At 39.9% G+C, this 25,682-nt stretch overlaps 2 protein-coding genes across 7 annotated transcripts in view; one reads left to right on the forward strand and one right to left on the reverse strand.

The window, feature by feature from the left end:
• Positions 1-22,214, forward strand: part of Edem3 (ER degradation enhancing alpha-mannosidase like protein 3) — a 68,145-nt gene extending 45,931 nt beyond the window's left edge. The window contains exons 14-21 of one of the 6 annotated variants that reach the window (XM_045141586.1): positions 1,309-1,474; positions 2,090-2,244; positions 3,080-3,236; positions 5,282-5,473; positions 6,894-7,059; positions 10,618-10,803; positions 12,092-12,139; positions 18,393-22,214. In XM_045141586.1, coding sequence (XP_044997521.1) covers positions 1,309-1,474; positions 2,090-2,244; positions 3,080-3,236; positions 5,282-5,473; positions 6,894-7,059; positions 10,618-10,803; positions 12,092-12,139; positions 18,393-18,802 — 1,480 coding nt within the window. In that variant the 3' untranslated portion in view covers positions 18,803-22,214. The remainder of the gene's footprint in view (positions 1-1,308; positions 1,475-2,089; positions 2,245-3,079; positions 3,237-5,281; positions 5,474-6,893; positions 7,060-10,617; positions 10,804-12,091; positions 12,140-18,392) is intronic. The other 5 variants (XM_045141587.1, XM_004658713.2, XM_045141589.1 and 2 more) reach the window with 5 other exon arrangements.
• Positions 18,290-23,753, reverse strand: Dhrsx (dehydrogenase/reductase X-linked). The gene has a single exon (XM_045141590.1). The coding sequence runs from the start codon at positions 23,721-23,723 to the stop codon at positions 22,728-22,730; it is 996 nt and encodes a 331-aa protein (XP_044997525.1). The 5' UTR covers positions 23,724-23,753; the 3' UTR covers positions 18,290-22,727.
• Positions 23,754-25,682: the final 1,929 nt, after the last annotated feature.

The raw sequence follows: 25,682 nt of genomic DNA on the forward strand, positions 1-25,682 counted from the left end.
TAAAGGAAGAACAAAAGAAGGGCGGGAGCGATGGCTCAGTTGGTAAAGCACTTTCTACATAAGTATGAGGGCCTCGGTTCAGATCCCTGGCACCCATGTAAGTGCTGGGCATGGTGTCATATACCTGTAATCCCAGTACTTGGGAGGCAGAGACAGATGGGTCATCAGGGGAGGGTGGCTACCTAGTCTTGTTGAATTGGTGAGCTCCAGGTTCAGCGGGAAATACACACACACACATACCCCTGCATACACATCCCACACATACACATGCCAAAAACAAAATAGAAGATGAGAAACACAGTGTTTTATCATGTCATAGGGGTTGTCCCTTAATCCATCACTCAGATGTTTGGGAATAGTTATACGTTGAGCTGCCGTCCCTGACTATAGCTGTATGAGAACTAGGGGAGTCTCTGGAAGTGGGCCTACAGACAACAACATGAAGGGAAAGCAAATCCCTTGTGTATTGGTCTGCACATCACTGTTTCCTGCACTCCAAGCATTTTATGTTAATACAATTCCACTGGAATCTTTTAAAGATGCAGAATCCTAGATTAGGAAACTTGTCCAAGGTCACAAGGCTGTCAGAATTCTAATCAAAACAAATTGTCTTTTGACAGTCATGTTAAATTGGTAATTTATTTGAAGGACAATAATTAACCTATTATATGTCAGATATTGCACTTAGCTATGAAGATAGATAAGTTATACTCAGTCCTTGTCCTCTCATGGCTTGTTAGTGAACAAGATAGTTATATAAAGAAAGAACTACAAGCATGATAGGTGTCATAGTACAAAAGGGTGCAGGGAAAGGAATTAAAGAAGAGTGTGACTTACTCTGTTTAGAGAGTTCCATTTTTCAGAACAACCTTCTTTTCTCAAGCCCCTACCAGACATTTGTTTTATGACCTTATTGCCAGACTTCTTGCCACTGCCCTTGTTAATTGATGAAGAGAGGCTGATAGATCCAATCAAGGACCACTGCTTTCTTTTTTGTTGTTGTTGGTTTATTTTTGTTTTTATTATTTATTTATTTGGGTTATTTCTCTATAGAAGAAGATCCATTTAAAATGTCTGCATTTGATAAGTTTTATGTATCTGTGTGGTAGGCACCTCCGCTGGTCTTCTGTGTCCATGGAATGTATCTGGGTGTCAAGGTCATTTTGACACAGGAGGATTGAAATGTTCTGTAGCTCATTGGACATATGAACTATATGTGACAGAGTTACCAACCTGGACTGTACTTTCAGATAGTTGATACGTGGCTGTCTTCATGTTCTTGTGTTTACTTGTGACTCTGCATTTTAGAATGGACTCTTTCTTCTTGGCCGAAATGTTTAAATATCTTTACCTGTTATTTGCTGATAAAGAAGACATTATTTTTGACATAGAAGATTACATCTTTACAACAGAAGCCCATCTGTTACCTCTTTGGCTCTCTACTACAAATCAAAACATATCTAAGAAGAACACAGTGAGTTTTTGAATTAAATGTTTTATTCTTTTTTTCACTTCTACATATTTTCTTTATTTTTCTAAGTAAAACATTCTGGGGCTAGGGAGATGGCTTAGTGGTTGAAGGCATTTGTTGCAAAGCCTGCAGGCCAGGGTTTGATTTACCAGTACCTGTGTAAAACCAGATAAACCATGTGGCACATGTATCTGGAATTCCTTGGGTGTGCCCATTCTCATTCTCTTTCTCTCAAATAAATAAATAGAATATTTAAGAAAAAGAAAATTCCTAATTAGAATTCAGTAAGTATATGTAAGGTAGGAGGAAAGTATCTGTAATGTTTTCTTATTTGCACATAAGTCATCCTCTATACACTCATTAAGTTTTTATTAAATGTTTCCATTAAGAGCAAATATTAGGTAAAACAATAATTATTTTTGACATGTGTGTATGTGTGGAGCTCATGGGTTTGCCAGGGCATCTTGACACTATAAACACCAGGTAGTTGGGCCACTCTTTGTGTCCCGCTTACATGTGTGGCCTGGGAATTACAAAAAGTGTCTTTAACTGCTGAGCCATCTTTCCAACTCCTAAAATACTTATTTTTGTTCACATAATTTTTGTTTTATATTGTAGACCTCAGAGTACACAGAACTGGATGACAGTAATTTTGATTGGACTTGTCCAAATACTCAAATTCTCTTCCCTAATGATCCATTGTATGCTCAGAGTATTCGTGAACCCTTGAAAAATGTGGTGGATAAAAGCTGTCCTAGAGGCATCATCAGAGTGTAAGATATATTATTGTATATTTGTTAATACAAAGTTAACTCATAGTAAATGACATAAAGTTTAAAAAGTTGTTACAGTAGTCAAAAAGACTTAGACCAAAGATATTGAGGTATGTAGTTAGTATTGAGTAAGGTTTTTTGTTTGTTTTTTTATCAAAGTTGGACAAGAAAGCTTGATTTTCAGTAATGTGCTTATTACTATAGGAAATTTCAAAATTCTTTAGTTTTGTCTTTTTTGAGGTAGGGTCTCACTTTAGCCCAAGCTGACCTGGAACTTACTCTGTAGTTTTAGGCTGTCCTCGAACCCACAGCAATCTTCCTACCTCTGCCTCCCAAGTGCTAGAATTAAAGGTGTGTACCACCATGCCCAGCCTTAATGTATTTTTGTTGAATGAACTAAGTAATAATAGTACCCTATTATGGTAGGTAGACCATTGCAAGGAAATTAAAAAAAAAAAACAAAACTTGTGTGAGCATTATTATCCACTGATAAAGTTAGTGTTTTGCTTCTAAAATATTAAGAGAAAAGTCTGTACTTTTAGAGGAAGATAACTAGTAACAAAATCCCTAGGCAGACTTATCCTGTATCTTCCAGTAGCTATAATACTATTGAGTAGTACTGCTGTGGGAAGATAATATATATGCTTCCATAGCTAGAAAACATATTTGAAAATGGTTCAATTTTTTAATCCACAAAATTCTATGTAGGTAAATAACTTTCTAGTTGTTCTCATGAGTTCTAAAATTAGCAGTTTTATCTGACATTTTTATTTGATTTTTATTTTTCACTAGGTGTAACTTGTAGTTTTTAAGCCTTGCTTATAATTACTTTTAGCAGAGAGGAGAGTTTCCGAAGTGGAGCTAAGCCTCCTCTGAGAGCCCGAGATTTCATGGCCACTAACCCTGAGCATTTAGAAATCCTGAAGAAGATGGGGGTGAGTTTGATTCACCTCAAAGATGGGAGAGTCCAGTTGGTCCAACATGCAATCCAAGTAAGACATTGCTATACCAAATAGATATTGTTTCTTCTTTGCTCTTTGTGGTCTCCTCAGCCTTAACTAAGATGATGATATTTGGCATAATAAGTAATGGTGTGTATGTGTAACTTTAGAGACTCCAAATCTTAGCACTTGGAAGGCTCTTGGAAAGCCACTTGAATCACTTAAATTCACTTGAATCAGGTTGGCTAATTTGCTTGTGTTGATGTAGTGAGATGTGAACTGTCTCTTAGTTCATTCTCTTTCCACTGTTATTATTGTTTTAGAGCATAACTTTAAAAGTTCTTAGTTTTGTTTTTTCGATATTTATTTTTGTTTTTATTTATTAGAGAGAATGGGTATGCCAGTGGCTAGACACTGCAGACAAACTCCAGATACACATGTCACCATGCGCATCTGGTTTACGTGGGTTCTGGGGAATTGAACTTGGGTCCTTAGGCTTCTCAGGCAAGCGCCTTAACTGCTAAGCCATCTCTCCAGCCCAGAAGGTCTTAGTTTTAATAGTTATATATTAATATGTTACATTATTTTTGTTTCCAAAGAGCTATTGAACCTGAGTTCTTTAGTTATCATAGAAATGAAAATTTGCAAGTATATATACTAAGGCAAGATAACATACATCTCAGGAAAATTTTTACTGATTTTTTTTTTCTGTATTGTATGCATTTTATAACATTAGACTTAAATTATTAGCACATTAGGTCTAAAGAAACAACACAGTTTGCTGAATAATTTCAACATGAAACAATAGTCAACAGGCCTTTCATCTCAACTTCATCCTTCCCACAGCTCATCTTACTCTTGTTTTTTCTCTATTTTTATTATGGCATGCCATCTTTCATTAGAGTCCTTGCTTCCTCATGGGGCATTTGCCGTCTCTAGTACAGCTTTCACTTAGGCCACCAGGTGGCCTTCTAATTTTAAGTATGACTGACCCCTTCTTAAAACATTTTCCTTTTGTGGCTTCCAAGGCATTCCAACAATATAGTTCTTTTTCACTTCTGTGTCTAGTGCCTGGAAGATTCCTTTGGGACACTTTTCTTAATACACCACTCAATGTAGGCACTACCTAAGAATTGGGGTGATGTCCTTCTCTCTCTGTATTATTCTTTAGCAGTCCTTCCAAACCCCATAAGCTCAGCTACTAACTTTGTATGGGCAACTTTGTTAACATGTGCATGCCAAGATTCCTAACTTGCATCCTGACCCAGCTTTAATCTAGCTGCATGTGTGTCTGCATGTCAGCCTTCCTCTGCCCAAACTTGAGTGATCTCTTCCTTCTTTACTGTCTTCTATCCTCACTTTACCTGCTCTTCCTGTTCATGTGAATAAACCTGTTGTCATTCTGTAAGATCTCAGCAGTACCAGAAGTGTCAGGATAGGCTTGAACTTTGTGCCTCCTGGCTTTTTTCTGTCCGCTTCCTAAATCCAACCTTACTAACTTTTCATAGATTGTAGTTAAAATCCATTTTTCTTTTTCACTGACATTTTTCAGTTTTTCCTGGTTTAAGACTCAAGTCTCACAAGCAAAGTAAATTCTTTACATATACTTTCTCACTTCAGGATTTTATGATAGTTCACTTTTTGCCTCTACTAGAAGTAAACTTAGAAGACTGTCTTCCCAGTCTAAGCAAATACTGGGGTAGAATCGATGCTTAACACATAGTTGGAATCTAATTAATTGTGCTTATGAGTTCAGAGTTTGAAGGAAGGGAGATGTGGGTCAGGCAGGATTTTTCCTTCGCAGGGGAAACCAGTGGAGGAAAACAAGGGAAGGGAACATTTGAGCATTTGATAGAAGTCCAGGTTCCAACCTGCATCAAAAGTAGTTTGTGGTGAAAGAAAATGATAAAAATTATTTGTAAGTTATTTTTAGAAAATACAATTTCTGGACAAATTAGGCCATAAATATTTAGCAGGATCCTGAACTTCAAAAAGAAATTCCAAGTAGAAGTCTATAGTGTAATGTGTTTAGGAAATCAGAAAGATAGGGCAAGTTTCCAGAGAGGCAGGATAAATGCAATCTGTTTCTTCTGCAGGCTGCTAGTTCAATTGATGCTGAAGATGGACTGAGGTTCATGCAAGAGATGATTGAACTGTCGAGTCAGCAACAAAAAGAGCAGCAGCTTCCCCCACGAGCTGTACAAATTGTTTCCCACCCGTTTTTTGGCAGGGTAGTCTTGACTGCTGGGCCAGCTCAGTTTGGGTTGGATCTATCTAAACATAAAGAGGTATGGCACTAAGTAAGCTCATTGCAGTTGAGTTTCAAAAACTGACTATTGTCTAATTTCTTTGACTTTAATTAGTAGCATTAGTTTATTTTAAAAACTTAGAGGCTGTGCTTGTAACTCAGCAGTAGAACATATTTATATACTCAGCATGTGTGGGGCTCTATTTCAAGCCACAATAAAACAAAAACAAACCAAAAAATCTCACCTAAGCATTCAGGCTCCTCCATTTAAAGCAAAAGTATCTTCAGTTATATACAACAGGCTTATAGACTTCTATTTCAAATGCTGTTCTGGACAGATGGAATGCACCTCATGGCAGACAGAGTACATGCTTAGCATGCGTGAGGCCTTGGGTTCCTTTGCCAGTATGCTAAAACTATAAAATAAAATGCTTTTCACTTTTTAAGCAGTTTCTTGTTCTCTTCTCTAGTTTAGTACTATTAGTTCATCTAAAAATGATTTCAGACTTTTTAATAAAAACTAGAATCTTTCTTTGCATGAAAACATAACTCAGGAGCTTAGTGTAAGAAAGAGGCAACTGCCAGGATGCTCTGGCTCAGGTGGCTGAGAAGAGCATGGGTCCCTGAGAGCTGCTGTAAGCTAGTCTGGGCTCTTGTGACACAGGAAACAAATATCAGCCCTGGCAAGCAATTCACAAGCAATTCTCTCATGATCTCAAAGCTGGGTCCAGAGCCCCAGGCTCCCGTTGGCTCTGTTATCTTAGTTGAAACATTGTCCTTTATTAAAACTGTATTGAAGATTTTGTAGATTGATTCCTTCATTTAACAGCTTTTTATTGAGTGCCTGCTGTATCTTTGATACTGCTTATGGTAGACATAAGTATATGTAATCAATGAAGACTCATTCCAGCATGGAGTTTACATTGAAGAATAATAAATATCAAAACATCTTTGTATATTCAGTCTTCTGGTGGGTTTATTTTTTCTAGAAGGAACTGTTTACAGACTTTTATAAACTAAATCCATCTTTTTTTTGCTCTTTTAAATCTATTCTCTAGCCATCAGTGATGCTTTAAAAATTGCCCCAGCTGTTGTGACTGTGGGTCTAATATGTAGTGAATTTGCCAACCCATTCTAGAGTTACCACATGCTAACAGTGTGATTTTTGAACAAATAAGGTAACTCAGGTTCCCCATCTATCAATTGGAAATACTGCTTATGTTTCACAAAGTCCTTAGAAAGAGGTCTTGTAATTTATGTAAATATATTACAAAATACAATGCAAAATGGAATTATTGGGTTCTATGGTGTGTAAAATGTCCAAAGCAAGCATTTATGCCAAATATAATTGATAGGTTATTATTAGAAAAGATCCCTTTTTGTTACCTTACAGCTCTAGATACTGAGGCTTCATGGCTATTGAGAAGAGAAAAGACTAAGGTTCTTTTTGTTTCTGACAGACCAGGGGCTTTGTTGCGAGCAGCAAACCATACAATGGTTGTTCGGAGCTCACTAACCCCGAGGCAGTGATGGGGAAGATTGCCTTGATCCAAAGAGGACAGTGCATGTTCGCAGAAAAGGCCCGCAACATCCAGAATGCTGGAGCCATTGGTGGCATTGTTATTGGTAAGTCATCCTCTGTCTCACTGTATACACTAGGAGGTCTTTGTCAGGATTTTTCCTTTTATTTTATAAAATTTTATCAGTTTATCATGTTAGTTTTATTTTGACAATATAAAGGATAAATATTTCAATAATGGAAAATTCCTGTGAATCTGATATCTTTCTTGAAAACCTAGATATGGGTTTGTGTGTATTCACTCCAGTGAAAATATTTGAGGTGAGGTGTGAGGGGAGTTGGATGTTGTGAAAATGCCCCAGCCTGTGAAGAAGAAAGTATGTCCAGGAGACCCCAAACCTTCTTGTGGCAAGAGTACCTTGTCCATTTGCAGTGATAGTCACTGGAACTTTCCATTCCCCAGCACTAGAGACCTACGGGCACAGTTCCTCTTTCTGCCCCAGAACTGCAGTGTAACCTTGGCCCCGCTTCACTTACTGTATCTTTTTATTCTGAAGAATACTTTTTGAGCTCCATTGAAAATGGAAATAAATATCTTTGAGATAGTTTTAGGGTTTAAAAGGATATGTGTCAAGTTTTGAAACGTAGTGGGCATACGCATAAAACTAGTTGTTGGAAAACTTTATTCCCTTTGATTTCTTTACACTGAAATTACAAGTTACCAGCTTTAAGTCATTTTACTGACATATTACAGCCTGTGAGTTTTGCTTTTCTCTCTCTCTTTTTTTTTAATGTCATGACAAGGAGGCCATGACTATCAGGGGAAATATAAATTTTTTGATGTCTAAAGTAAATAGTTCACATTTAGAAAGAGCTTTAAGACATGGATCACAGTGTGAGTTCTTCTGTATGTAACCCCACACCATTAAAAACAAGATGCTTAAGATGAAATGTTAGGGTATTTGAGCAAAAAAAATTACTTACTGATCTTTTTGCCTATTCTGTGTGGGTATTCCAATGTTCATTTAATGAATGAAGAAATTCTATTACTTAAAAAAGTGGTAGGAGAAACTGGGTTTAATAACTTAAATTGGCCTTTGGCCAACCACAGACTTCCAGCCACATCCAGCTCAAGCCTGTTTGTATGACTGAAGGGACTCGAGACGCTCAGACCTGCTGTGTATATTGCCCATGACTGCTTTAAGGTGCAGTGTCGAGTGATTGTAAAAGAAAACTCCAAAGTCTAAAGTTTTTACTTACTGTTTTAGTCAGTTCAAGGAAATACTTGCCAACTCTGCACTTAAATCACCTTTGTATCTTTGGTCATTTTTGCAAGTGAGCTCATTTTCATAGAAGAACTTAACTAGCTCCAGTCACTACTGTTTTGAATATTTTTTACTTACATCTTAGAAATATCAGATATGAAAATAAGTATGGGACATACACATCAATTCTTTTAAAAACATCTTTGGCCGGTCGTGGTGGCGCACACCTTTAATCCCAGCACTTGGGAGGCAGAGGCAGGAGGATGGCCATGAGTTCAAGGCCAGCCTGAGACTACATAGTGAATTCCACATCAGCCTGAGCTAGAGTGAGACCCTACTTGAAAAATAAAAAAATCTTTGGGATTTTAGATTTTCCTACTTTCTGGGAAATTTAGTTCTCACGGTGTTCTGTAATAAGTGGATTGTCAGATCCAGTGTTTTCTTTATAGTTACTAGTCACAGGATCCAATAGTAGGTCCTATGTTTAAAATTTCTATTATATAAGTCTTACTTCTTTAGTTAGGGATATCCTTAGCTATTTAATTTTTGTGGCCGTTATAAATTGAACTGTTCTATGATTTCTTTCTCAGTATGCCTTTGTATAATTGTATAACAAAGCTATTGATTATGTGTATTAATTTAATATTCTGCCACTTTGCTCAAAGAGAGGTTATCAGCTATAGGAGTTTTTTTGCTGGGGCCTTAGGGTCTTTTAAGTACAGAATATCATTTGCAAAAAAGCTAGTTTGACTTCTTCCATTCCAATTTGAATCCCTTGCATTTCCTTCTCTTAATAGTTCTAGCTAAGACCAAGTACTTTGTTAAATATTGGCGAGGAAAGGGGACACCCTAGTCTTATTCCAGATCTTATTGGAATGTTTCAAGCTTTTCCCATTTAGTGTGATACTGGCTGTTGGTTTATTGTACCCTTTATTATGTTGAGAGATGATCCCTCTAACTCACCTCTCCAGTGTTTTTCTCATGAAAGGGATGTTGTATTTTATTAAAGCCCTTTCATCTGTTGATTGTCATGTGATTTCTGTCCTTAAGTTTATATTATATATTATATGTTTATTGATTTCTGTATGTTGAACCATCCCTGCTTGATTAAGGTGGATAATATTTTTAAAATGTTTTTGAAATTGATTTGCAAGAATTGTATTGAGAATATGTCTAAGTTCATCAGGGATAATATTGGTCTATAGGTTTATTTTGTTGTTGTATCTGTCTAGTTTTGCTAGTAGCGTAATGCTAGCTTCATCAAAGGAGTCAGGAAACCTTCCCTCTTTTCCAGTTTATGAACTACCTTGAGAAGCAGTGTAAATGTCTGGTAGAATGTAGCAGTGAACCTATCTGGGCCTGAGCTTGGTTAGCAGAGTTTTAATTCAGCTTCAATTTCATTACTTTTTTATAACTCTGTTTAACTTATTTAACTCCTTTGGATTCAACTTTGGCAGATCACATGTATTGAGGAATTCATCCATTCCAAATTTTCTTTCTTTTTTTTTAATTTTGAGAGTGATAGACAGAGGGGGAAAGAGGCAGAGAGAGAGAGACAGAGAGAGAATGGGCATGCCTCTAGCCACTGCAAACGAACTCCAGACGTGTGCACCCCCTTGTGCATCTGGCTAACGTGGGTCCTGGGGAATTGAGCCTCGAACGGGGGCCCTTAGCCTTCACAGGCAAGCACTTAATCACTAAGCCATCTCTCCAGCCCCTAGACTGATTTTTTTTTTTTTTTAGTGAGAGAATTGGTGTGCCAGAGCCTCCAGCCACTTAATCAAACTCCAGATACGTGTACCACATTGTGCGCATGGATGACCTTGCCCATGTGTCACCTTATGTGTCTGGGGATCATGGTAATCGAGTATGGGTCCTTGGGCTTTACAGACAAGCACTTTTATTGGAGTCTGATGTAATATCTTCATTTTCATCTCTGATTATATTTATAATAATGGTTTGTGGTTGTGAACAGTTATAAATAGCACTCCTAGGCTGATATGGCTTAGCAGTTAAGGCACTTGCCTTCAAAGCCAAAGCACTCAGGTTCAATGCCCTAGGACCCACATAAGCCAGATGCACAAGGTGGTACATGTGTCTGGAGTTTGTTTGCAGTGGCTGGAGGCCCTGATGCACCCATTCTCTCTCTATGTCTCTTTGTCTCTCTCTACATCTCTCTCAAATAAACAAACATGTAAAAAGTAAATAAATTAATAGCACTCCATACTTCTTTGGTATAGAGTTTTTTGTTTCTTTTTAATCATTTCTTACGACAAATCCTAATGTTAGTTGGCCCAGAAAATTTTTTGTTGTTGTTGTTGTATACAATTAAATCTATCATCTGGTTAAAAGCAGTAACAGTAACTAAATCTTTGTTTGCTTCATCCATTGTCTGGCTAGATGACAATGAGGGGAGCAGTAGTGATACTGCCCCTCTGTTCCAGATGGCAGGTGATGGCAAGGACACGGACGACATCAAGATTCCCATGCTGTTCTTATTCAGCAAAGAGGGGAGCATCATACTAGATGCCATCCGGGAGCATGAGGAGGTGGAAGTTCTCCTTTCTGACAAAGCCAGAGATCGAGGTAAGCCTCAGGAAATGGCTTTGGTTTGCCCTGCATATTTTTTAAATCACCTTAGCATTAATTCCTCTAGTTTGCTAATAAAAATGGGTACAAAAAGTGGAATTTTTTGTTTGGTTCACTGGTAAAGTAAAAATTTCAGAAGGTTTTAAAATTTTCCTACTGAAAATAAGAGTAGTAAAATATTTATTTGCTCTGTTGGCTGTATTAGGATATCTTAAAAATTAAATTGTTACATATAATTTATCATGTTGCCTTGTTGTCTAGTTGATAAAATGTACCATCAAGACAGCTATGCTAGCATCTGACCTGTCCACAATTCAGTTTCATGATATTGTACCCTGCATTTCTTTTATAAGGGATAAGATGTTGTTAGAATGGTGTATGCAGGAGCTGGAGAGATGGCTCAGTGATTAAGGCATTACGGACCCGATTTCGATTCCCCAGTATCCACGTAAAGTTAGATGCACAAGGTGGCACATGTGTCTAGAGTTCATTTGCAGTGCCTAGAGACCCTGGCATACCCACTTTCTCTCTCTTTTTCTCTCTCTCAAATAAATAAATAAATATTTTTAAAAAGAATGGTGTATACAGATACTAGCTCTCTCACCAGCAGCCTGTAATCACATGACCACTGTCTTGATGGAAGCAGTAAAAATGTAGTTCCTTCTCCTGGCTTAGATCTAAGTTTATCAAATAGGTGTTTATGTTACAGATGGCTTTGTTGAGGCTGAAATGTTTGTTAGCAATTTGAAAGCTCTTTGAAACTCTATGATGTAAAGGCAGGTATTCTTCCCAGGGGTAGGGAGACGGGAAGAGAGCCACCAGACATAGGTTATGTTCTTGTTTCTGGTAGCATTTCTTGTCTTTTTTTTTTTTTTTTAATTTCTGGAGGCACCTATAGAAAGGTATACTCTCCCATCCATCTTTAATGAATGGAGTTGAGTAAGTTACATTTAAATTATATTTAATTATCCTAATTGGTATTTGTCTTCTTGCTGCTTTGTTCTTGAGATTCCTTGTATTGTCATCTATTTTAAGACTGGTGGAGTGAGTGGGTAGGATGTTTGAATGTGAGGATGTACAGATAGAAAAGGAACATGCAGGTGTTTCAGGTCTTCTTAATCCTATATGGACTTACTTTCTCTTTCTCCTGAGCCCTTTCTCCAAATCTGTACCTTCCTTTCTACTGTGGAATGAGGCACATCAAACACGGGCAAATTAATATTACTCTGTGTAACTCTTTAATGCTTTTGCTTTCTCCTATTTTGTGCTACCATTGGAATTTCAGCAGCAATATTAAAAGGTAAAATGACTCCAAGCTACATTATTAATAGTAGTAAGTATCTTGCACTGGTAAGCATTAAATTATATGTGTATATATGTGTGTGCATACATGCATACATATAATTACATTTCAGTGCTTACCATGATAATGTGTGGTTTAATATAATCAAATAATTTTCATGTCTACTCAGTTGTCCCATAATTTTTATTTATCCTATTAGTTATGCATTTCACACTAGATGGTTTCCTACTCCAGAGTCACCATAGCAACAGCATTGTTAAGCATTCATTCCTTTGGATCTTTTTTTTAATACAATGTAAATATTTAAAATTTTGTTGTCTTATGTAAGCTCATATGCAGGTGAGGTGACATGTGGGATGAAGGATACAAGATTATGGTAAAGAATGTGCTTCCTATACTAGAGAAAAGTGTATGAAAATCAGTTGTACTAAAAAAGTGGTTGGGAATATTACTTCCTTAAGGACCTTTCAGTAAAAAGGTGTTATTTAAAAGATATTTTAAAACATTTTGATAGTTTATAAATGTGTTGAGTTAATCTACTAGACTGTCTCTTTGTAAAAGGTTGTGAAAATCTCATTTGTATATAATAGTTATGTTAAATCAATCAGAAGCAAGTTAAGAAATATTTGTCACTATAACAAAAATTACTGGTAAGAGTTCAATGACATCAACTAATTTTAATTAGGATAATATACCAATAGGTTAAAGTTTATAGTTAACATTAGTTTGTTCCATACCATTACCAGAGGCACATCAGAGTTAGCTTATGCATTTGTTGGAAGAGGAAGCTCCTGCAACTTTCTCCATGGGGCCGAGTAAGACTCTGGAGGCAGAGAAGCAGAACTCAGTGTGGTCACGCGTCCCAGGTGATGCTCCTGTAGTAAGACTCTGGAGGCAGGGAAGCAGGACTCAGTGTGGTCATGCGCCCCAGGTGATGCACCTGTAGTAAGACTCTGGAGGCAGGGAAGCAGAACTCAGTGTGCTCACGCGACCCAGGTGATGCTCCTGTAGTAAGACTCTGGAGGCAGGGAAGCAGAACTCAGTGTGCTCACGCGACCCAGGTGATGCTCCTGTAGTAAGACTCTGGAGGCAGGGAAGCAGAACTCAGTGTGGTCACATGTCCCAGGTGATGCTCCTGTAGTAAGACTCTGGAGGCAGGGAAGCAGGACTCAGTGTGGTCACATGTCCCAGGTGATGCTCCTGTAGTGGACTCTGGAGGCAGGGAAGCAGAACTCAGTGTGGTCACATGTCCCAGGTGAAGCTCCTGTAGTAAGACTCTGGAGGCAGGGAAGCAGTGTGGTCATGCGTCCCAGGTGATGCTCCTGTAGTAGGACTCTGGCGGGAGGGAAGCAGGACTCAGTGTGGTCACGCGTCCCAGGTGATGCTCCTGTAGTAGGACTCTGGAGGCAGGGAAGCAGGACTCAGTGTGGTCATGCGCCCCAGGTGATGCTCCTGTAGTAAGACTCTGGAGGCAGGGAAGCAGGACTCAGTGTGGTCACGCGTCCCAGGTGATGCTCTTGTAGCTGTTTTTTGTTGGGTGGGTTTTAGTGGTAGAGTCTCACTCTAGCCCTAGGTTGATAGGGAATTCACTCCGTATTCTCATGGTGGCTTTGAACTTACAACGATTCTCCTACCTCTGCCTCCCAAGGGCTGGGATTAAAGGCATGTGCCACCACACCTGGCAAATTGTAGCTGTTCTTACCTGCACTGTGACAGACATTGATGGAAACCCAGAAGACCTTTTTATGTTCCTGGCCTTCTGGTGCCATTTTGGCTTCTAGTTATGGTTCTCTAAGTAGTGAAGGGTAATAGCATCTAAATAATCAAATGTCTTCTGATTTTCCATTCCAAAAGAAATGCCATTTCACAATTACTTGTTTTTCATAAGAAAGTAACACTGTTGATTGAGCAGTTCTTACCATTTATTATACAGGAAGTGGACACCCCCAAAGAAGTTTTCACTCCTACTCCCACCTCTTGCCTTGATTCCATCCAGTAGCACACACTCAGACCTGAGGCAGTCCCACTTGCTAGAAATAATTATCAAGTGTCTTTTAAATACTTCTCTTCAGATGTTAATATGTTAATTTATCAAGAGGAATTGTTGTTTAAACATCTTAAACCAGTGACACATCTAAAAGTTAAGTTGTCCATGGTGTTGTTGAACAGACTGGTAATGTTTTTAATGCTGTGCTTCATCTTTCCAGAATTTGAGTTTATGAAGCCACAAATAAAAGACACCTTTAGATTTTCATTGAAGCAGTTGACATTTCAGAATCCATGTCTTGTTCTCCATAGTATTATTGAAAGGAAAAAAGTCAATACTTCAAACTTCCAGCACATCATTATGTTTGCAGCCTACTACAGTACAGGCCTCCAGTACCCTGAAAGTTAAAGGCAAATGTTGTTAACAGTGCAAGGGTACCCATACATTTGTATCTGTCTGGTAAAAACGCAGACAGAAGTGGGGAGAGATGGCTTAGCCCTTAAGGTGTTTGCTGGTGAAGCCAGGTTTGATTCCCCAGATCCCACGTAAGCCATATACACAAGGCGTTGCATTCATCTGGAGTTTGTTTGCAGTGAGTGGCTAGAGGCCCTAACATACCCATCCTCCCTCCCTCCTTCTTTCCCTCCCTTTCTCGCTCTCCCCCTAGCTTCCTCTTCTCTCCTTCTCAAATAATTTTTTTAAAAAGGCAGACAGGGGATGGAGTGATGGCTTAGCGGTTAAGGCACTTGCCTGTGAAGCCTAAAAAGAAAAATGCTCCCATCCTGTGAACTATTCTAAATTGAAGCCAAGTAGTATCACTTTTGTAAGATAATCCTCATCTAAAGATGGCTGTGATGCATCTGTCCTGGAGATGAACTAGAGAATGTAGATTGCTGCTGAAGAGGATTTGATGCCAGTGAGGAAAGCCTCATGCACAGGCAGAGGGCAGAGTAGTATTGTCAGCCTAGCTGAGACTTGCCATCCTCCCTGGTTTTGCATTTGCACCTCTCTTCCCTCTTTCTAGAAATGCAGTATCAGCCCCTGTTCCACTCCATGGTTCTTTTCCTCTTTGAGAATGGTCAGCCCTCCTAAAATACACAATTACAATGGCACTTGATTTTATGATGTTGTATCATACAGGCCTTTACACTACGTAGCTCTCCTCTGCATTCTTTGCTGTCAGTAATACTGAATGTGCTGATGAATGAATGATCATAGAATATTTTATCTCATTAAGTCTGCCAAAATTCCCTCCCATTTTATAGTAAAATTTACTGATTTTCTTTTCTTTTGTCGGGAAGGTTTTTTTTAATCTTTCTTTGTTTCCTGTGTTTCTAATACTCTTTTTCCTGAATTTAATATTTCAGTCATTATGTTCTTAAGACTTAGACCTCACATGCTTGGGAAAATTGACACATTAGGATGAAGATCTAATATGGCTGCCTTCATTGCTTTACATCTTATTATACTTCTCTGACTACCATTTTTACTTCACTCTTTGTTGCCCTTGGTCTGTAGGCCCATAAGCTTTACAACCCAAATAGTAAGATAAGCATTTCTGTCCTACTAACCTATTTGTTTATTCCTGTGCCAGTAATAAAAAGTAATGTTTCCAATAAGGTTTAATCTGATAGGAAAGCTCTCCTCTGCTCTTTTTAGAAGTTCTTGACTTTCCATTGATCTATATTCTTTCATAAGAACTTAAGAATAATTTGGCATAGCTCAAAAAGAAATAGAATTGGGATTCATTTGGTATTATGTGTTTACATTAGGAAAACTTTAATTAGGAAATCAAGAAATTGTTTAGGGATTAGGAAATGCTAAGGAACACACCTGTAGTCAGGTCTTGTCTTGGGTTATGTTTTAATGATTTTATAATAAGTAGTATGAGTCATAATGAATTCTGTTTTGTAGCTTGTATTTTTTGTTATGAAAAGTATGTATGATTTGATATTTAGCCAGTTAGTATTATTACAAAGGCATTAATGGTATTTGTAGTTAATTTTAATAGTGCTTTTAAAAATCAGCATTGCTTAACAAGGTCTAGATGATGAACTAAGATGGGCTGAAGAAAAAAGTCACTGGAGAAATTTTGAGATGGAGGGCAGTCTGTGCTGGTTTAGGATTGTGAAAAAGGTTATTGGGGCTAAAGTTGTTCAAATTTGCTGCTGTTATTTAAGAACCTTGGTCAAATAATGTTTAAAAATATTACTGGTTTGTAGAAAATCTTTAAATTATAAAATTAATATTTACTTAGTATACTAACTTAAAACATGAGATTATATACAAACAGTGCTTTATGTAGAAGAAAAAAATAATGGGCTGGAGAGATGGCTTAGCGATTAAGTGGCTTGCCTACAAAGCCAAAGGACCCAGGTTTGATACCCTAGTACTCACGTAAAGCCAAATGCTCAAGGCAGCGCATGCATCTGAAGTTCATTTGCAGTGTTTAGAGGCCCTGGTGCACTCATTCTCTTTCTTAAGTAAATAAATAAAAATATTTTTAAAAAGTCAAAAGAAATAAAATAAATCAGCATTGCTTAGAGTTTTAGTATACATACTAATTCAAAACTATAGGTAACTTTAATTTTTTTATATTTACATTGGCTATTATATTGTCTTACCCTATTGCATTAGCTGGATACCCAAAATAATATTGTATCTTATGTAACCTTAGGAGGGTTTTCAGTCACAAGCACGGCCTTTATTACCAGACAAAATAACTCTACGTCTTTTCCTATCCTTTTGTAATGAAGTTTTTCTTTTTGTGTTCTTTGGAAGTTGTGGTAACCTAGCATAAATGAGTTCTAAGGAACCAGCTCTCTGTTTTCTATGTCCCTCCTTGGTTCCTTACTGTCTAACTAAAGACTACCTTTCACAGCTCAGAAGAAAGATGTTTGAAGGCTCCCTCCCTACTCCCCACCCCCCCCCAAAATGAAACTATAACCTAGGGCTGGAGGGATGGCTTAGCAGTTAAGGCATTTGCCTGCAAAGCCAAAGGACTCAGGTTCAATTCCCCAGAACCCACGTTAGCCAGATGCACAAGGAGGTGCACACGTCTGGAGTTCCTTTGCAGTGACTGGAGCCCTGGTCCTCCCATCCTCTCTCTCTCTCTCTCTCCCCCTCCCTCTTCCTCTGTCAAATAAAAAAAATATTTTAAAAATAAAGAACTGTACCATCAGAATATTCCCACATGTAGTTTCCTGCATGCCCACATTTCCTTCAGGGTTATTTTGGATTTATAGTAGGTCCATCTTCTCTCCTCTCCCTGACTAGTGGACTCTACTTATCCTTTTAAGTCTCAGCTCAAGTGGTACTTTTAGAAGGAACCCATCAAATTTCCATGTTGTAAGCTTTCCTCCCAACATGTCTGTCTCCCTTACAAAATGCACATGGAACTTTCCATTTATTTTGTAAATACTCTTCATTATTTGTGAGCGCTAAGAACAGGTATGGTATTTGGCTTTGCTCCTCGGTTACCTCTAGCGCCGCCTGGTGGACACATGGAAATGTCTGCAGCTCACCTCAGAAGCAGAGAACTGCGGGATGTGCATGTGAATACCAAGGCCATTTAAACTTTGTTATAGGAACTGTAAATAAAATGCCTCTAGTGGATTTACGTTATATTCATTACAATAGATTCAGCCTCCCTTCAGCCTCCTGGTGGATTTTAGAATGATTATGTTTTACAGTTCAGAGTAATACAATAATAGTTTTATAAATGATCTCAGCTCTTGTATTTATGAAAATACTTTATTTGATGAGTCCTATTAATACCTGTAACTACCCAAAATCTTATTTGAGTCTTCATGAATTATTGAGTGGCAATTTCACTTTTCTAAGAAATAATATTTTAAAATTTAGTAATTATATATGCCATTTATGATTTAAGATGTTTTTTGTATAAGCTTTCCTAAACTTTGATATTTTAGTTGCAAATTTATATGTGGTTTAACTATTGTTCAGTGTCTTTTTTCACACTAACTAATATCCATCAAAGTCAGTATTATAAAAGTTATTAGTCATTCCTTTCAATTTGAAGCAATATTTGTTTTGAATACTGCCCAATTTTGTACACATTTTATAGGAACATATGATTATATTATGACAGTCTTCCTCAGTGCCAGTGCTTACCATTCTGTGTTAATATGTTTCTCTGATCGTAGTCAAAAGACCAAGAGGAGATCTCTGAATGTGGTTCTATATTTCTTAATTTTACTGCAGAAGCTACTGTAAGTGTAATACTACATGTTTTGGGAGGAAAAGTAACATGAAGTTCGCTTGTTTCTTACACAGATGCTGAAATGGAAAGTGAAGAACAGACATCTTCTGAAAATGACTCTCAGAATCAAAGTGCAGAACAGGTTATATCACTTTCTCAGACATTTGATTTGGTTGATCAAGAGTCTCCTGATGAAAGTTCTGTACACTCTCACTTAGAGCCAACCTCTCCAGCAGAGACCCCTGATGCCACAAGCATTTCCCCTTCTGGAGAGACCTCTAACCCTACAGAAAGCCATGAGACCACAAGTCTTGATGGTGAATGTACAGATATAGATAACCAACTTGAAGAACAGTCAGAAACTGAGGAAGATTCCAGTCCTAATGTTAGCTGGGGTAAAAAGGTCCAACCTATAGACTCCATATTAGCAGACTGGAATGAAGATATAGAAGCATTTGAAATGATGGAGAAGGATGAACTATGACTCTATAAAGAATCTGGTGGTAGGTATTTTAAAAGAAAAGGTAAACTGTGGTTATAGATAACCTAATACCCAGCAGGCTCTCCAGTGGGAGGCTCTGAGCATGGTGATCCGCAACACGTTCTGACTGGGATCGTAGTTATCATAGGAACCTGGAGCATGCTGTGTTAGAATTGACCGTATTTAAACCGTTCTACCAAAAGTGGAAACTCACAATTCCCCCTCACATGAGAGCATTGCACACACCCTGCAGCATATCAGGCCAGGGAAAGATTACTGGGCATTCCTGGGAACTATATTTCCACTTTCTGGAGAGACCAGAAACATGAAACAAACCAAGCTAATATGGAATGAGCAACAGGCGTTTGTACAACTAACTGAAGGAAGCTCCATGGCCTTGGACTTGGGGCCCGGGGCCTTTTTAGGAAGACTCAAATGAATCTTGTGACATTTTGGCTTTGCTGCCTTCACCAGGACACTCTAAGTCACCTAAGTGGTCAGAAAGCAAATACACTCAGTTTCTGCTTGTCACTCATCACTGTCACTTGCTTTGTTCAGTGACAAATGATGAGGATAACTTGATTTTTTTCCCCTCCTATAGCAATGTCCTTTTCACTTAAAGGTGAAGCCAGTGAGTTTTATACAGGAAAAAGGTCATTTAGAATGTGAAAGTGATGATTTAATACATGGGGTAAATAGAGCAAAGGAGAAACTTGAATGTTCCAATATGCTACCCGTAGGCCTTCTATGGGGGTAGTTATGAATACCTTAAAGTGGAATTTAGCATACTATCCTTGTGGTAGATTATAATTCTTTTCCAGTTTATTTTTCTCAAAGGTGGTTCCGGGAGCCGTCAGCCTTACTCCATCCCATGTTTAGTATGCCATTTGAGCCAAAAGGCCCACATTGCCAACAGCTGTTCCACCTCATCTTACAGAGCCATGATAAAACTGTGGAGGTGATCTAAATTTCGTGGAGTAACTACTGTTTTTCTCCTTTGAAACTGATCTCTAATGTTAAATCTAAGGAGTCTGTCACATTTTCTGTTGAATCATGAATTTTATGTTGGTTTTGTTTTAACAAATACTCCTTCTGATATGGACTTGAAAATTAGTTTATGGTGACCTGTGTAAAAATAGTTACACAGTTTCAACTATATATATAGCTTAAAGACAAAAGGTTTTCCTCTTTTTGTTTGTTTGTTTGTTTGTGGCAGTCTGGTGCTGACCACATTTTTTTTTTTAATTTATCGATAGCTTGTTATTGAAATCATGGCTTTATTCATTTTATTTATTTTTAAACAATTAATTCTAAAGGAATATTTGAGAGACTGAATTACATTCTCTTCACCCTGATATTACACGGTGCCCATTCCCCGAAACATGGCTTTGAGGTACTCGGTAGCTTCGACTGTAGTGGAGCTCTAGAGGACAGCAGTGACGAGCTGTAGGTGTGCCTATTCATGCAGTGTCCTAGATCCCAGGCAAACACACTCTTGTAAGGACAGAAACACCTGCCTTTCAAAAAACTCCAGCTGAACATAATTGGGTCAGTAAGCAATAAATTAGAGAATTCACTTAGGGAGGGAGTAGGGAGAAAAAGTAGCATAAGACCTTTATTGATTCTTATTTAAACCTGCCACCGAAATGGGTATTTTTAGTCTTTCTGCATGTGAAATTTGGTGCAAGAAGATAGAACTATAATACATAGAGTATGCAGAAGGATAGATGTAGTGCTTTGTTCATGTTAATTGCAAAACTGCCAAAATAGCTGAAGCTTAATTACTTGACTTACCCTGATTTATAGGACTGGGGCTTGGAGAGGAGGAGCAGATGTTCGTCTAAGACTTTGATTACAGAAGCCTTATATATGTTGATTTGATTTTACATTTGTAGCTCAAAGCCATTGTTTAAATCTTACCCTGAACTAAGTTATCAAAGCAGTTTATTTCCCCCACCCCCCAGGAGAACTTAATGGCACCCACTAGGAAAAGCTAGCTTATTGCTGCTCTCCCAAGCCCTGGATTCTTTGGCCGCTAGGGGGAGGTGTTGACTTTCACTGAGATTAGAAGTGACTCATTTGTTTAGAAAAAAAATAACCTTTAAGAAGAGAAAGGAAGAAAAAAATATTTAAGAAGTTATACTTAACACCTGGAAGGAATTATTCTTGTTTTTTCCCCCTAGTTAAGAAAGAAGACACATTTTTAGCTTCAAAACATCAATATTATAGTTCATCCCACATTCATGTTCTTGACATACTGCCACCAAGTAGTTTTTAAGGTCATTAAAAAAATTCCAACAGCATAGATTAAAAAAAAAAGTTTGCTTAAAACTTTCATAGATATATTTACTTGCTGAAAATTCAGGGGATTATATTGGACCCTGAGTTTAGAAACATCTGGTCTACCTCAGTTAAATGTTGACTGCTTAGAAATAGAGCTGAAATGATCACCACAGCCATAAAATTGTTTGACTAAGAAGGATTTATATGATGTTTACAAACCTGGAATCAAGTATGGATTTTACCTGAACATTAGACATTAGATATTAGAGCAAGTATTTAATTCAGGTATTTTCAAGTTTCTCACTTGTTTACCTACTAAAAAAATAGATACAGGCTGTTTTTTGCACATTAAAGTCCATTGAACTGATGCGCTGTACTTTGCAGTACTTACCCATAAAGCTTAAGTGTGAAGGAATTGTAATTTGCTACATACATTTTGGGTGGGATATTTTGTTGAGTAGTTTTTTTTTAATTTGTAATAAGCTTCTTTTGAAAAGTGTAATTGCATCAGAACAAATTATTTCATGACATTTTATTTTTCCTTTTTCTTCACATTATTAGCTTTTAAAATGAAAAATTATAGACTTTGACTTTCATTTCTTAATGCAATTATTCTCTAGAGAATTCTTTTAGATTTAAATTACCACCACATGACCTTTTTATAGCAAAGCCAGCATTTGTTCTCTCACCAAACCCCATGCCAAATTCATCAGAAAGAAAGCTCAGCATAATACAAATAGTGCTTATAATTTAGAGGGGGTGGGTAGAATTTAGTAAATATTCCAACCGGTCATTTTATGCACAAGGCTACAGTCAGAACATAGAAAAAAAACATTCTGTGAATGAAACATTGTATGTTAAGATTTTATAAAAGACATTTTTAAAAGCCCAATTTACAGCCGTATATTTTCTTATGATGTAATTTATGAAAAAGATGTCTGTACTAACAGGTGCTGTAACACTACTGTTGTTGGGTTTTATCGTTTGGTGATAAATGTATACAATATTTCTAATGGAAACTATGTACTGTGATGTAAAAGTCTGGGCAAAATGTATATAATCCTTGTATATAATTGTGTATTTGATTATAATTACTGATTGTAAAGATTTAATAAAACATGTAAATATTCTAGTCTAGTTTTAAATTTTTGAGAATTAAAAAATATATAGTTTTATATGTATATATGTGCAAATTATGTAAGAAACATTAAAAACACACAAGGACAGAGTTCAAATGCTACGCCCCTTCCAGGCCCCGCCCACGACAGCCCCTAGTGGAGGCAGAGTGGTTCCCCTCATCAGTGATTGACAGGAAGCAGAGACAGAAAGGGGTAGGTCCTCCACGTCCTTAAGCGACGTCACTTTCTCCGCCTGGCCCCGCCCACTGCACCCCTAGTGGCGGCAGAGCTGCTCCCCTCATGATTACCAAGTAGCAGACCACGAGAGGGCGGGGTCTCTACGCCCTCCAGCGACATCACTCGCTCCCTCCCAGCCCTGTGCCCTCCTGTCTGTGGACCGATGTTTGACACGTGAACAGATAACTGACAGACATGTGCGTGATTGATTTGTGGCAGCCATCACGGACCCGAGGGTCATGAATGGCGAGAGCGAAGTAACGAGGGCGTCCCACAGGACGTGTGCGTCGCTACGCAGCCATGACCTCGGGGGTGACGTCGGGGACGCCCACCAAGCGGCAGCTGCGCGCCCACAGCCGCGCCTGCAGCCCGCGGTCGTAGGAGACGCGCAGGGACGCGGCGTCCTCGCCGTCGCGCAGGTAGCGCCCGCCGACGCCCTCCAGCGCGGGGGACACCGCCGCCATCACCGACGTCCACGCGCCCTCGTCGGGCGTCTTGAAGGCCATCCAGGCCAGGAGCCTCTTGAGGACGCCGCGGCCCCAGAAGACGTGTCTGTAGAGGTCGGTGTCCACCACGCCGGGGTCGACGGCGTTGGCGGTGACGCGGCCACCCCGGGCGTCCAGCAGGTGCTGCAGGTGGTAGGTGAACAGCACCAGCGCCAGCTTGCTCTGTGCGTACGCGCCGTGCGCGGAGTACCCGGCCCTCCCCTGCAGGTCGTCCATGTTGACCTCCCCGACGTAATGGGTGGCGGAGGACACGGTGACGACCCTGGCGCGCCGGCCCGGGGCCGCCGAGGCCGTCAGGGTGTCCAGCAGGAGGTTGGTGAGCAGGAAGTGGGCCAGGTAGTTGAGGCCGAAATGCTCCTCGAAGCCATCTTGGGTCCTGCGCTCGGGGACCATCATGACGCCGGCGTTGTTGACGAGCACGTGGAGAGGGACGCCCTTCGCCTTGAACGCGTCCGCGAACGCGCGCACGGACCGCAGCGAAGCCAGGTCGCAGTACAGGAACTCCACCTGGTCGTTGCAGGTCTCCTTGCGGATCTCCCTGACGGCCGCCTGCGCTCTGCTCGCGTTGTTTCCCGCCACGATCACGTGCATCCCGAGCCCGGCCAGGCGCTTGGCGGTGGCCAAGCCAATGCCGTCTGTGCCCCCCGTCACGATGGCCACGCGGCCTGGTTGAGGGGAAAACACTGGCTCAGGGAAGCCCCCGCGGAGACGCCGCAGCAGCTGCGCCAGCACCACGGTCGCCCCCGCCCAGTACACACGCAGCACCGCCAGCCACGACATGCCCCACGCACAGCTCGGCGCCACTCAGGCACTCGGGCTCGCTCCGCCCTCGCTCGGATCCTTTCGACTCCACTCGGATACCTCCGTCGGCGCTCGGGTTTCTCCGCTGGGAGGTCTCCGCTTCCGCTCGGCTGCGCTCGGCTCTCTCCGCCCACACGCTCGGATTCGTTCGGCTCCACTCGGATCTCTCCTTTGACGTTCGGGTTTCTCAACTTTGAGGTCTCGGCTTCCGCTCGGCTTTTCCCGCTTCCGCTCGGCTGCCTCCGCTTCTTCTCGGCTCGCTCGCTCGCTCGCGCTCTCTGCTTTTGCTCGGCTCTGCTCGGCTATTTCCGCTCACGTTCGGTTGCGCTCGGGTCTCTCACCACCTGCTTGAATTCCAGTGGGTGGAGTGGGGCCCTTAGGGTTTCTATCTAGTTTTAAGGTTTGGACGTACGGAATTATTGCCCAAATATCTGGAGTTTGAAATCAAATTTTTTCATCACTGTTTTCCTTTTCACTTCAGGACAGTGAATTTTGGGGACATCTTTGGTTGTAACACCCAGGCATATATACATTGAACAGTTTTACCATTCAAATAGTGTCACAGATCCTCAAATTAGGGTTAGAAAACTACTACTACTAAGTGTTAATGTTGGTGACAGGTTTATGTCTTGAATTTACTTATATGTAATGGAATCACCTGACCTCTCAATATTATCGTAGCACTAACCCTTCCCTAATACATTATTTTCAGTAACTGAGTTTTTCATCTGTACCATTCATTCCAGGGTGTCTGAGCACATTATCTTTTTTTTTTAAAAAAAAAAGATTATTCCTTTATTTATTTATCAGAGACAGAGAAAGAAAGAATGAGAATGGGTGCACCAGGGCCTCTAGCCACTGCAAACGAACTCCAGATGCCTGTACCACCATGTGCATTTGTCTTACATGGGTACTGGAGAATCGAACCTGGGTCCTTAGGCTTTGCAGGCATGTACCTTAACTGCTAAGCCATCTCTCCAGCCCTGAGCACATTATCGTGGCAGGCTCTGTAATAATCATTATTATCTGTAAGACCTGAACAAGCTGTAGGCATCTCACTCGAAGTGCCCCATTTAGTGAAAGGGTAGGGGAGAGAAGTGCTGGTTTAATTCCAGAGGCCACCCTGGGCTCTTTTCAGGAGACACTTCACTCCCTTCCTCCATCTTCCTCCCTTCAGTTACTGCTCACCTTTTGCTCTGCCACTCCCTTCTCTCTTAGCCTTTCCTCTCTCTCTGGAGCTTGAAGTTTAGAATGATTGCAGCTGGTCTCCAGCAATGATTTCAGTCCCAGCACATCCCCTTTCCTCAAGGATAATGAATACAGCACTAGATGTAGCACTAAAGGACCTGGCACTGCCCCTTGAAAGATTTCAAAGGAGAAGTTGATTTTCTCTAGATGAAGCATGCTTCAGAGGAGCTAGTTCTTTAAGGGTTAGTGGAGGAAGTAATGGGGTGCTCAGGGTTCAGGAAAGTCCTTGAACCCTAAGCCCTAGGATTGTGCCTATTTTTAATCCAAGAATTGAATAAAGTAAGGCTGAGAAGGATTATTATATCTATAGAGGGAAGTACAGAGCCAAGGAAAGGCACCCACATGGCTAGAGAGCCTATGTGAGAAGGGCCTGGGAAAACTGTGGAAAGAAAAGAGGAAAAAGAAAGTTCAAAGAGCTCCATGTGGGGAGCTGGAGGGGATAAAGAGCCCAAGTGGAGAGTAAGGGCTAGGGGGCTGTCCCCTGGGCTCAACAGCTGGAAGTTCCCAAGTGATCAGACAGCTCAGACAGCATGTCCTCTCCCTGAAAATATATTTATGACCTTATAGTGTTGGGCCCTCCCTCCCAGCTCAGGTGAACCAGCGGGTCAGTGGGAAAGACCTCCCTCCCAAGAGGGGCCCAGGTTGTGGCAAAACAGCTCTAGAGAACTAGGCAAGAGATGAGAAGTCAGA

Source organism: Jaculus jaculus, chromosome 1 (assembly GCF_020740685.1).
Source record: "Jaculus jaculus isolate mJacJac1 chromosome 1, mJacJac1.mat.Y.cur, whole genome shotgun sequence".
NCBI classification, from domain to species: domain Eukaryota; kingdom Metazoa; phylum Chordata; class Mammalia; order Rodentia; family Dipodidae; genus Jaculus; species Jaculus jaculus.

What these genes read in the sequence shown, in the direction of transcription:
- Dhrsx (XM_045141590.1), bottom strand. Translation starts at nt 23,723, where the DNA reads ATGTCGTGGCTGGCGGTGCTGCGTGTGTACTGGGCGGGGGCGACCGTG.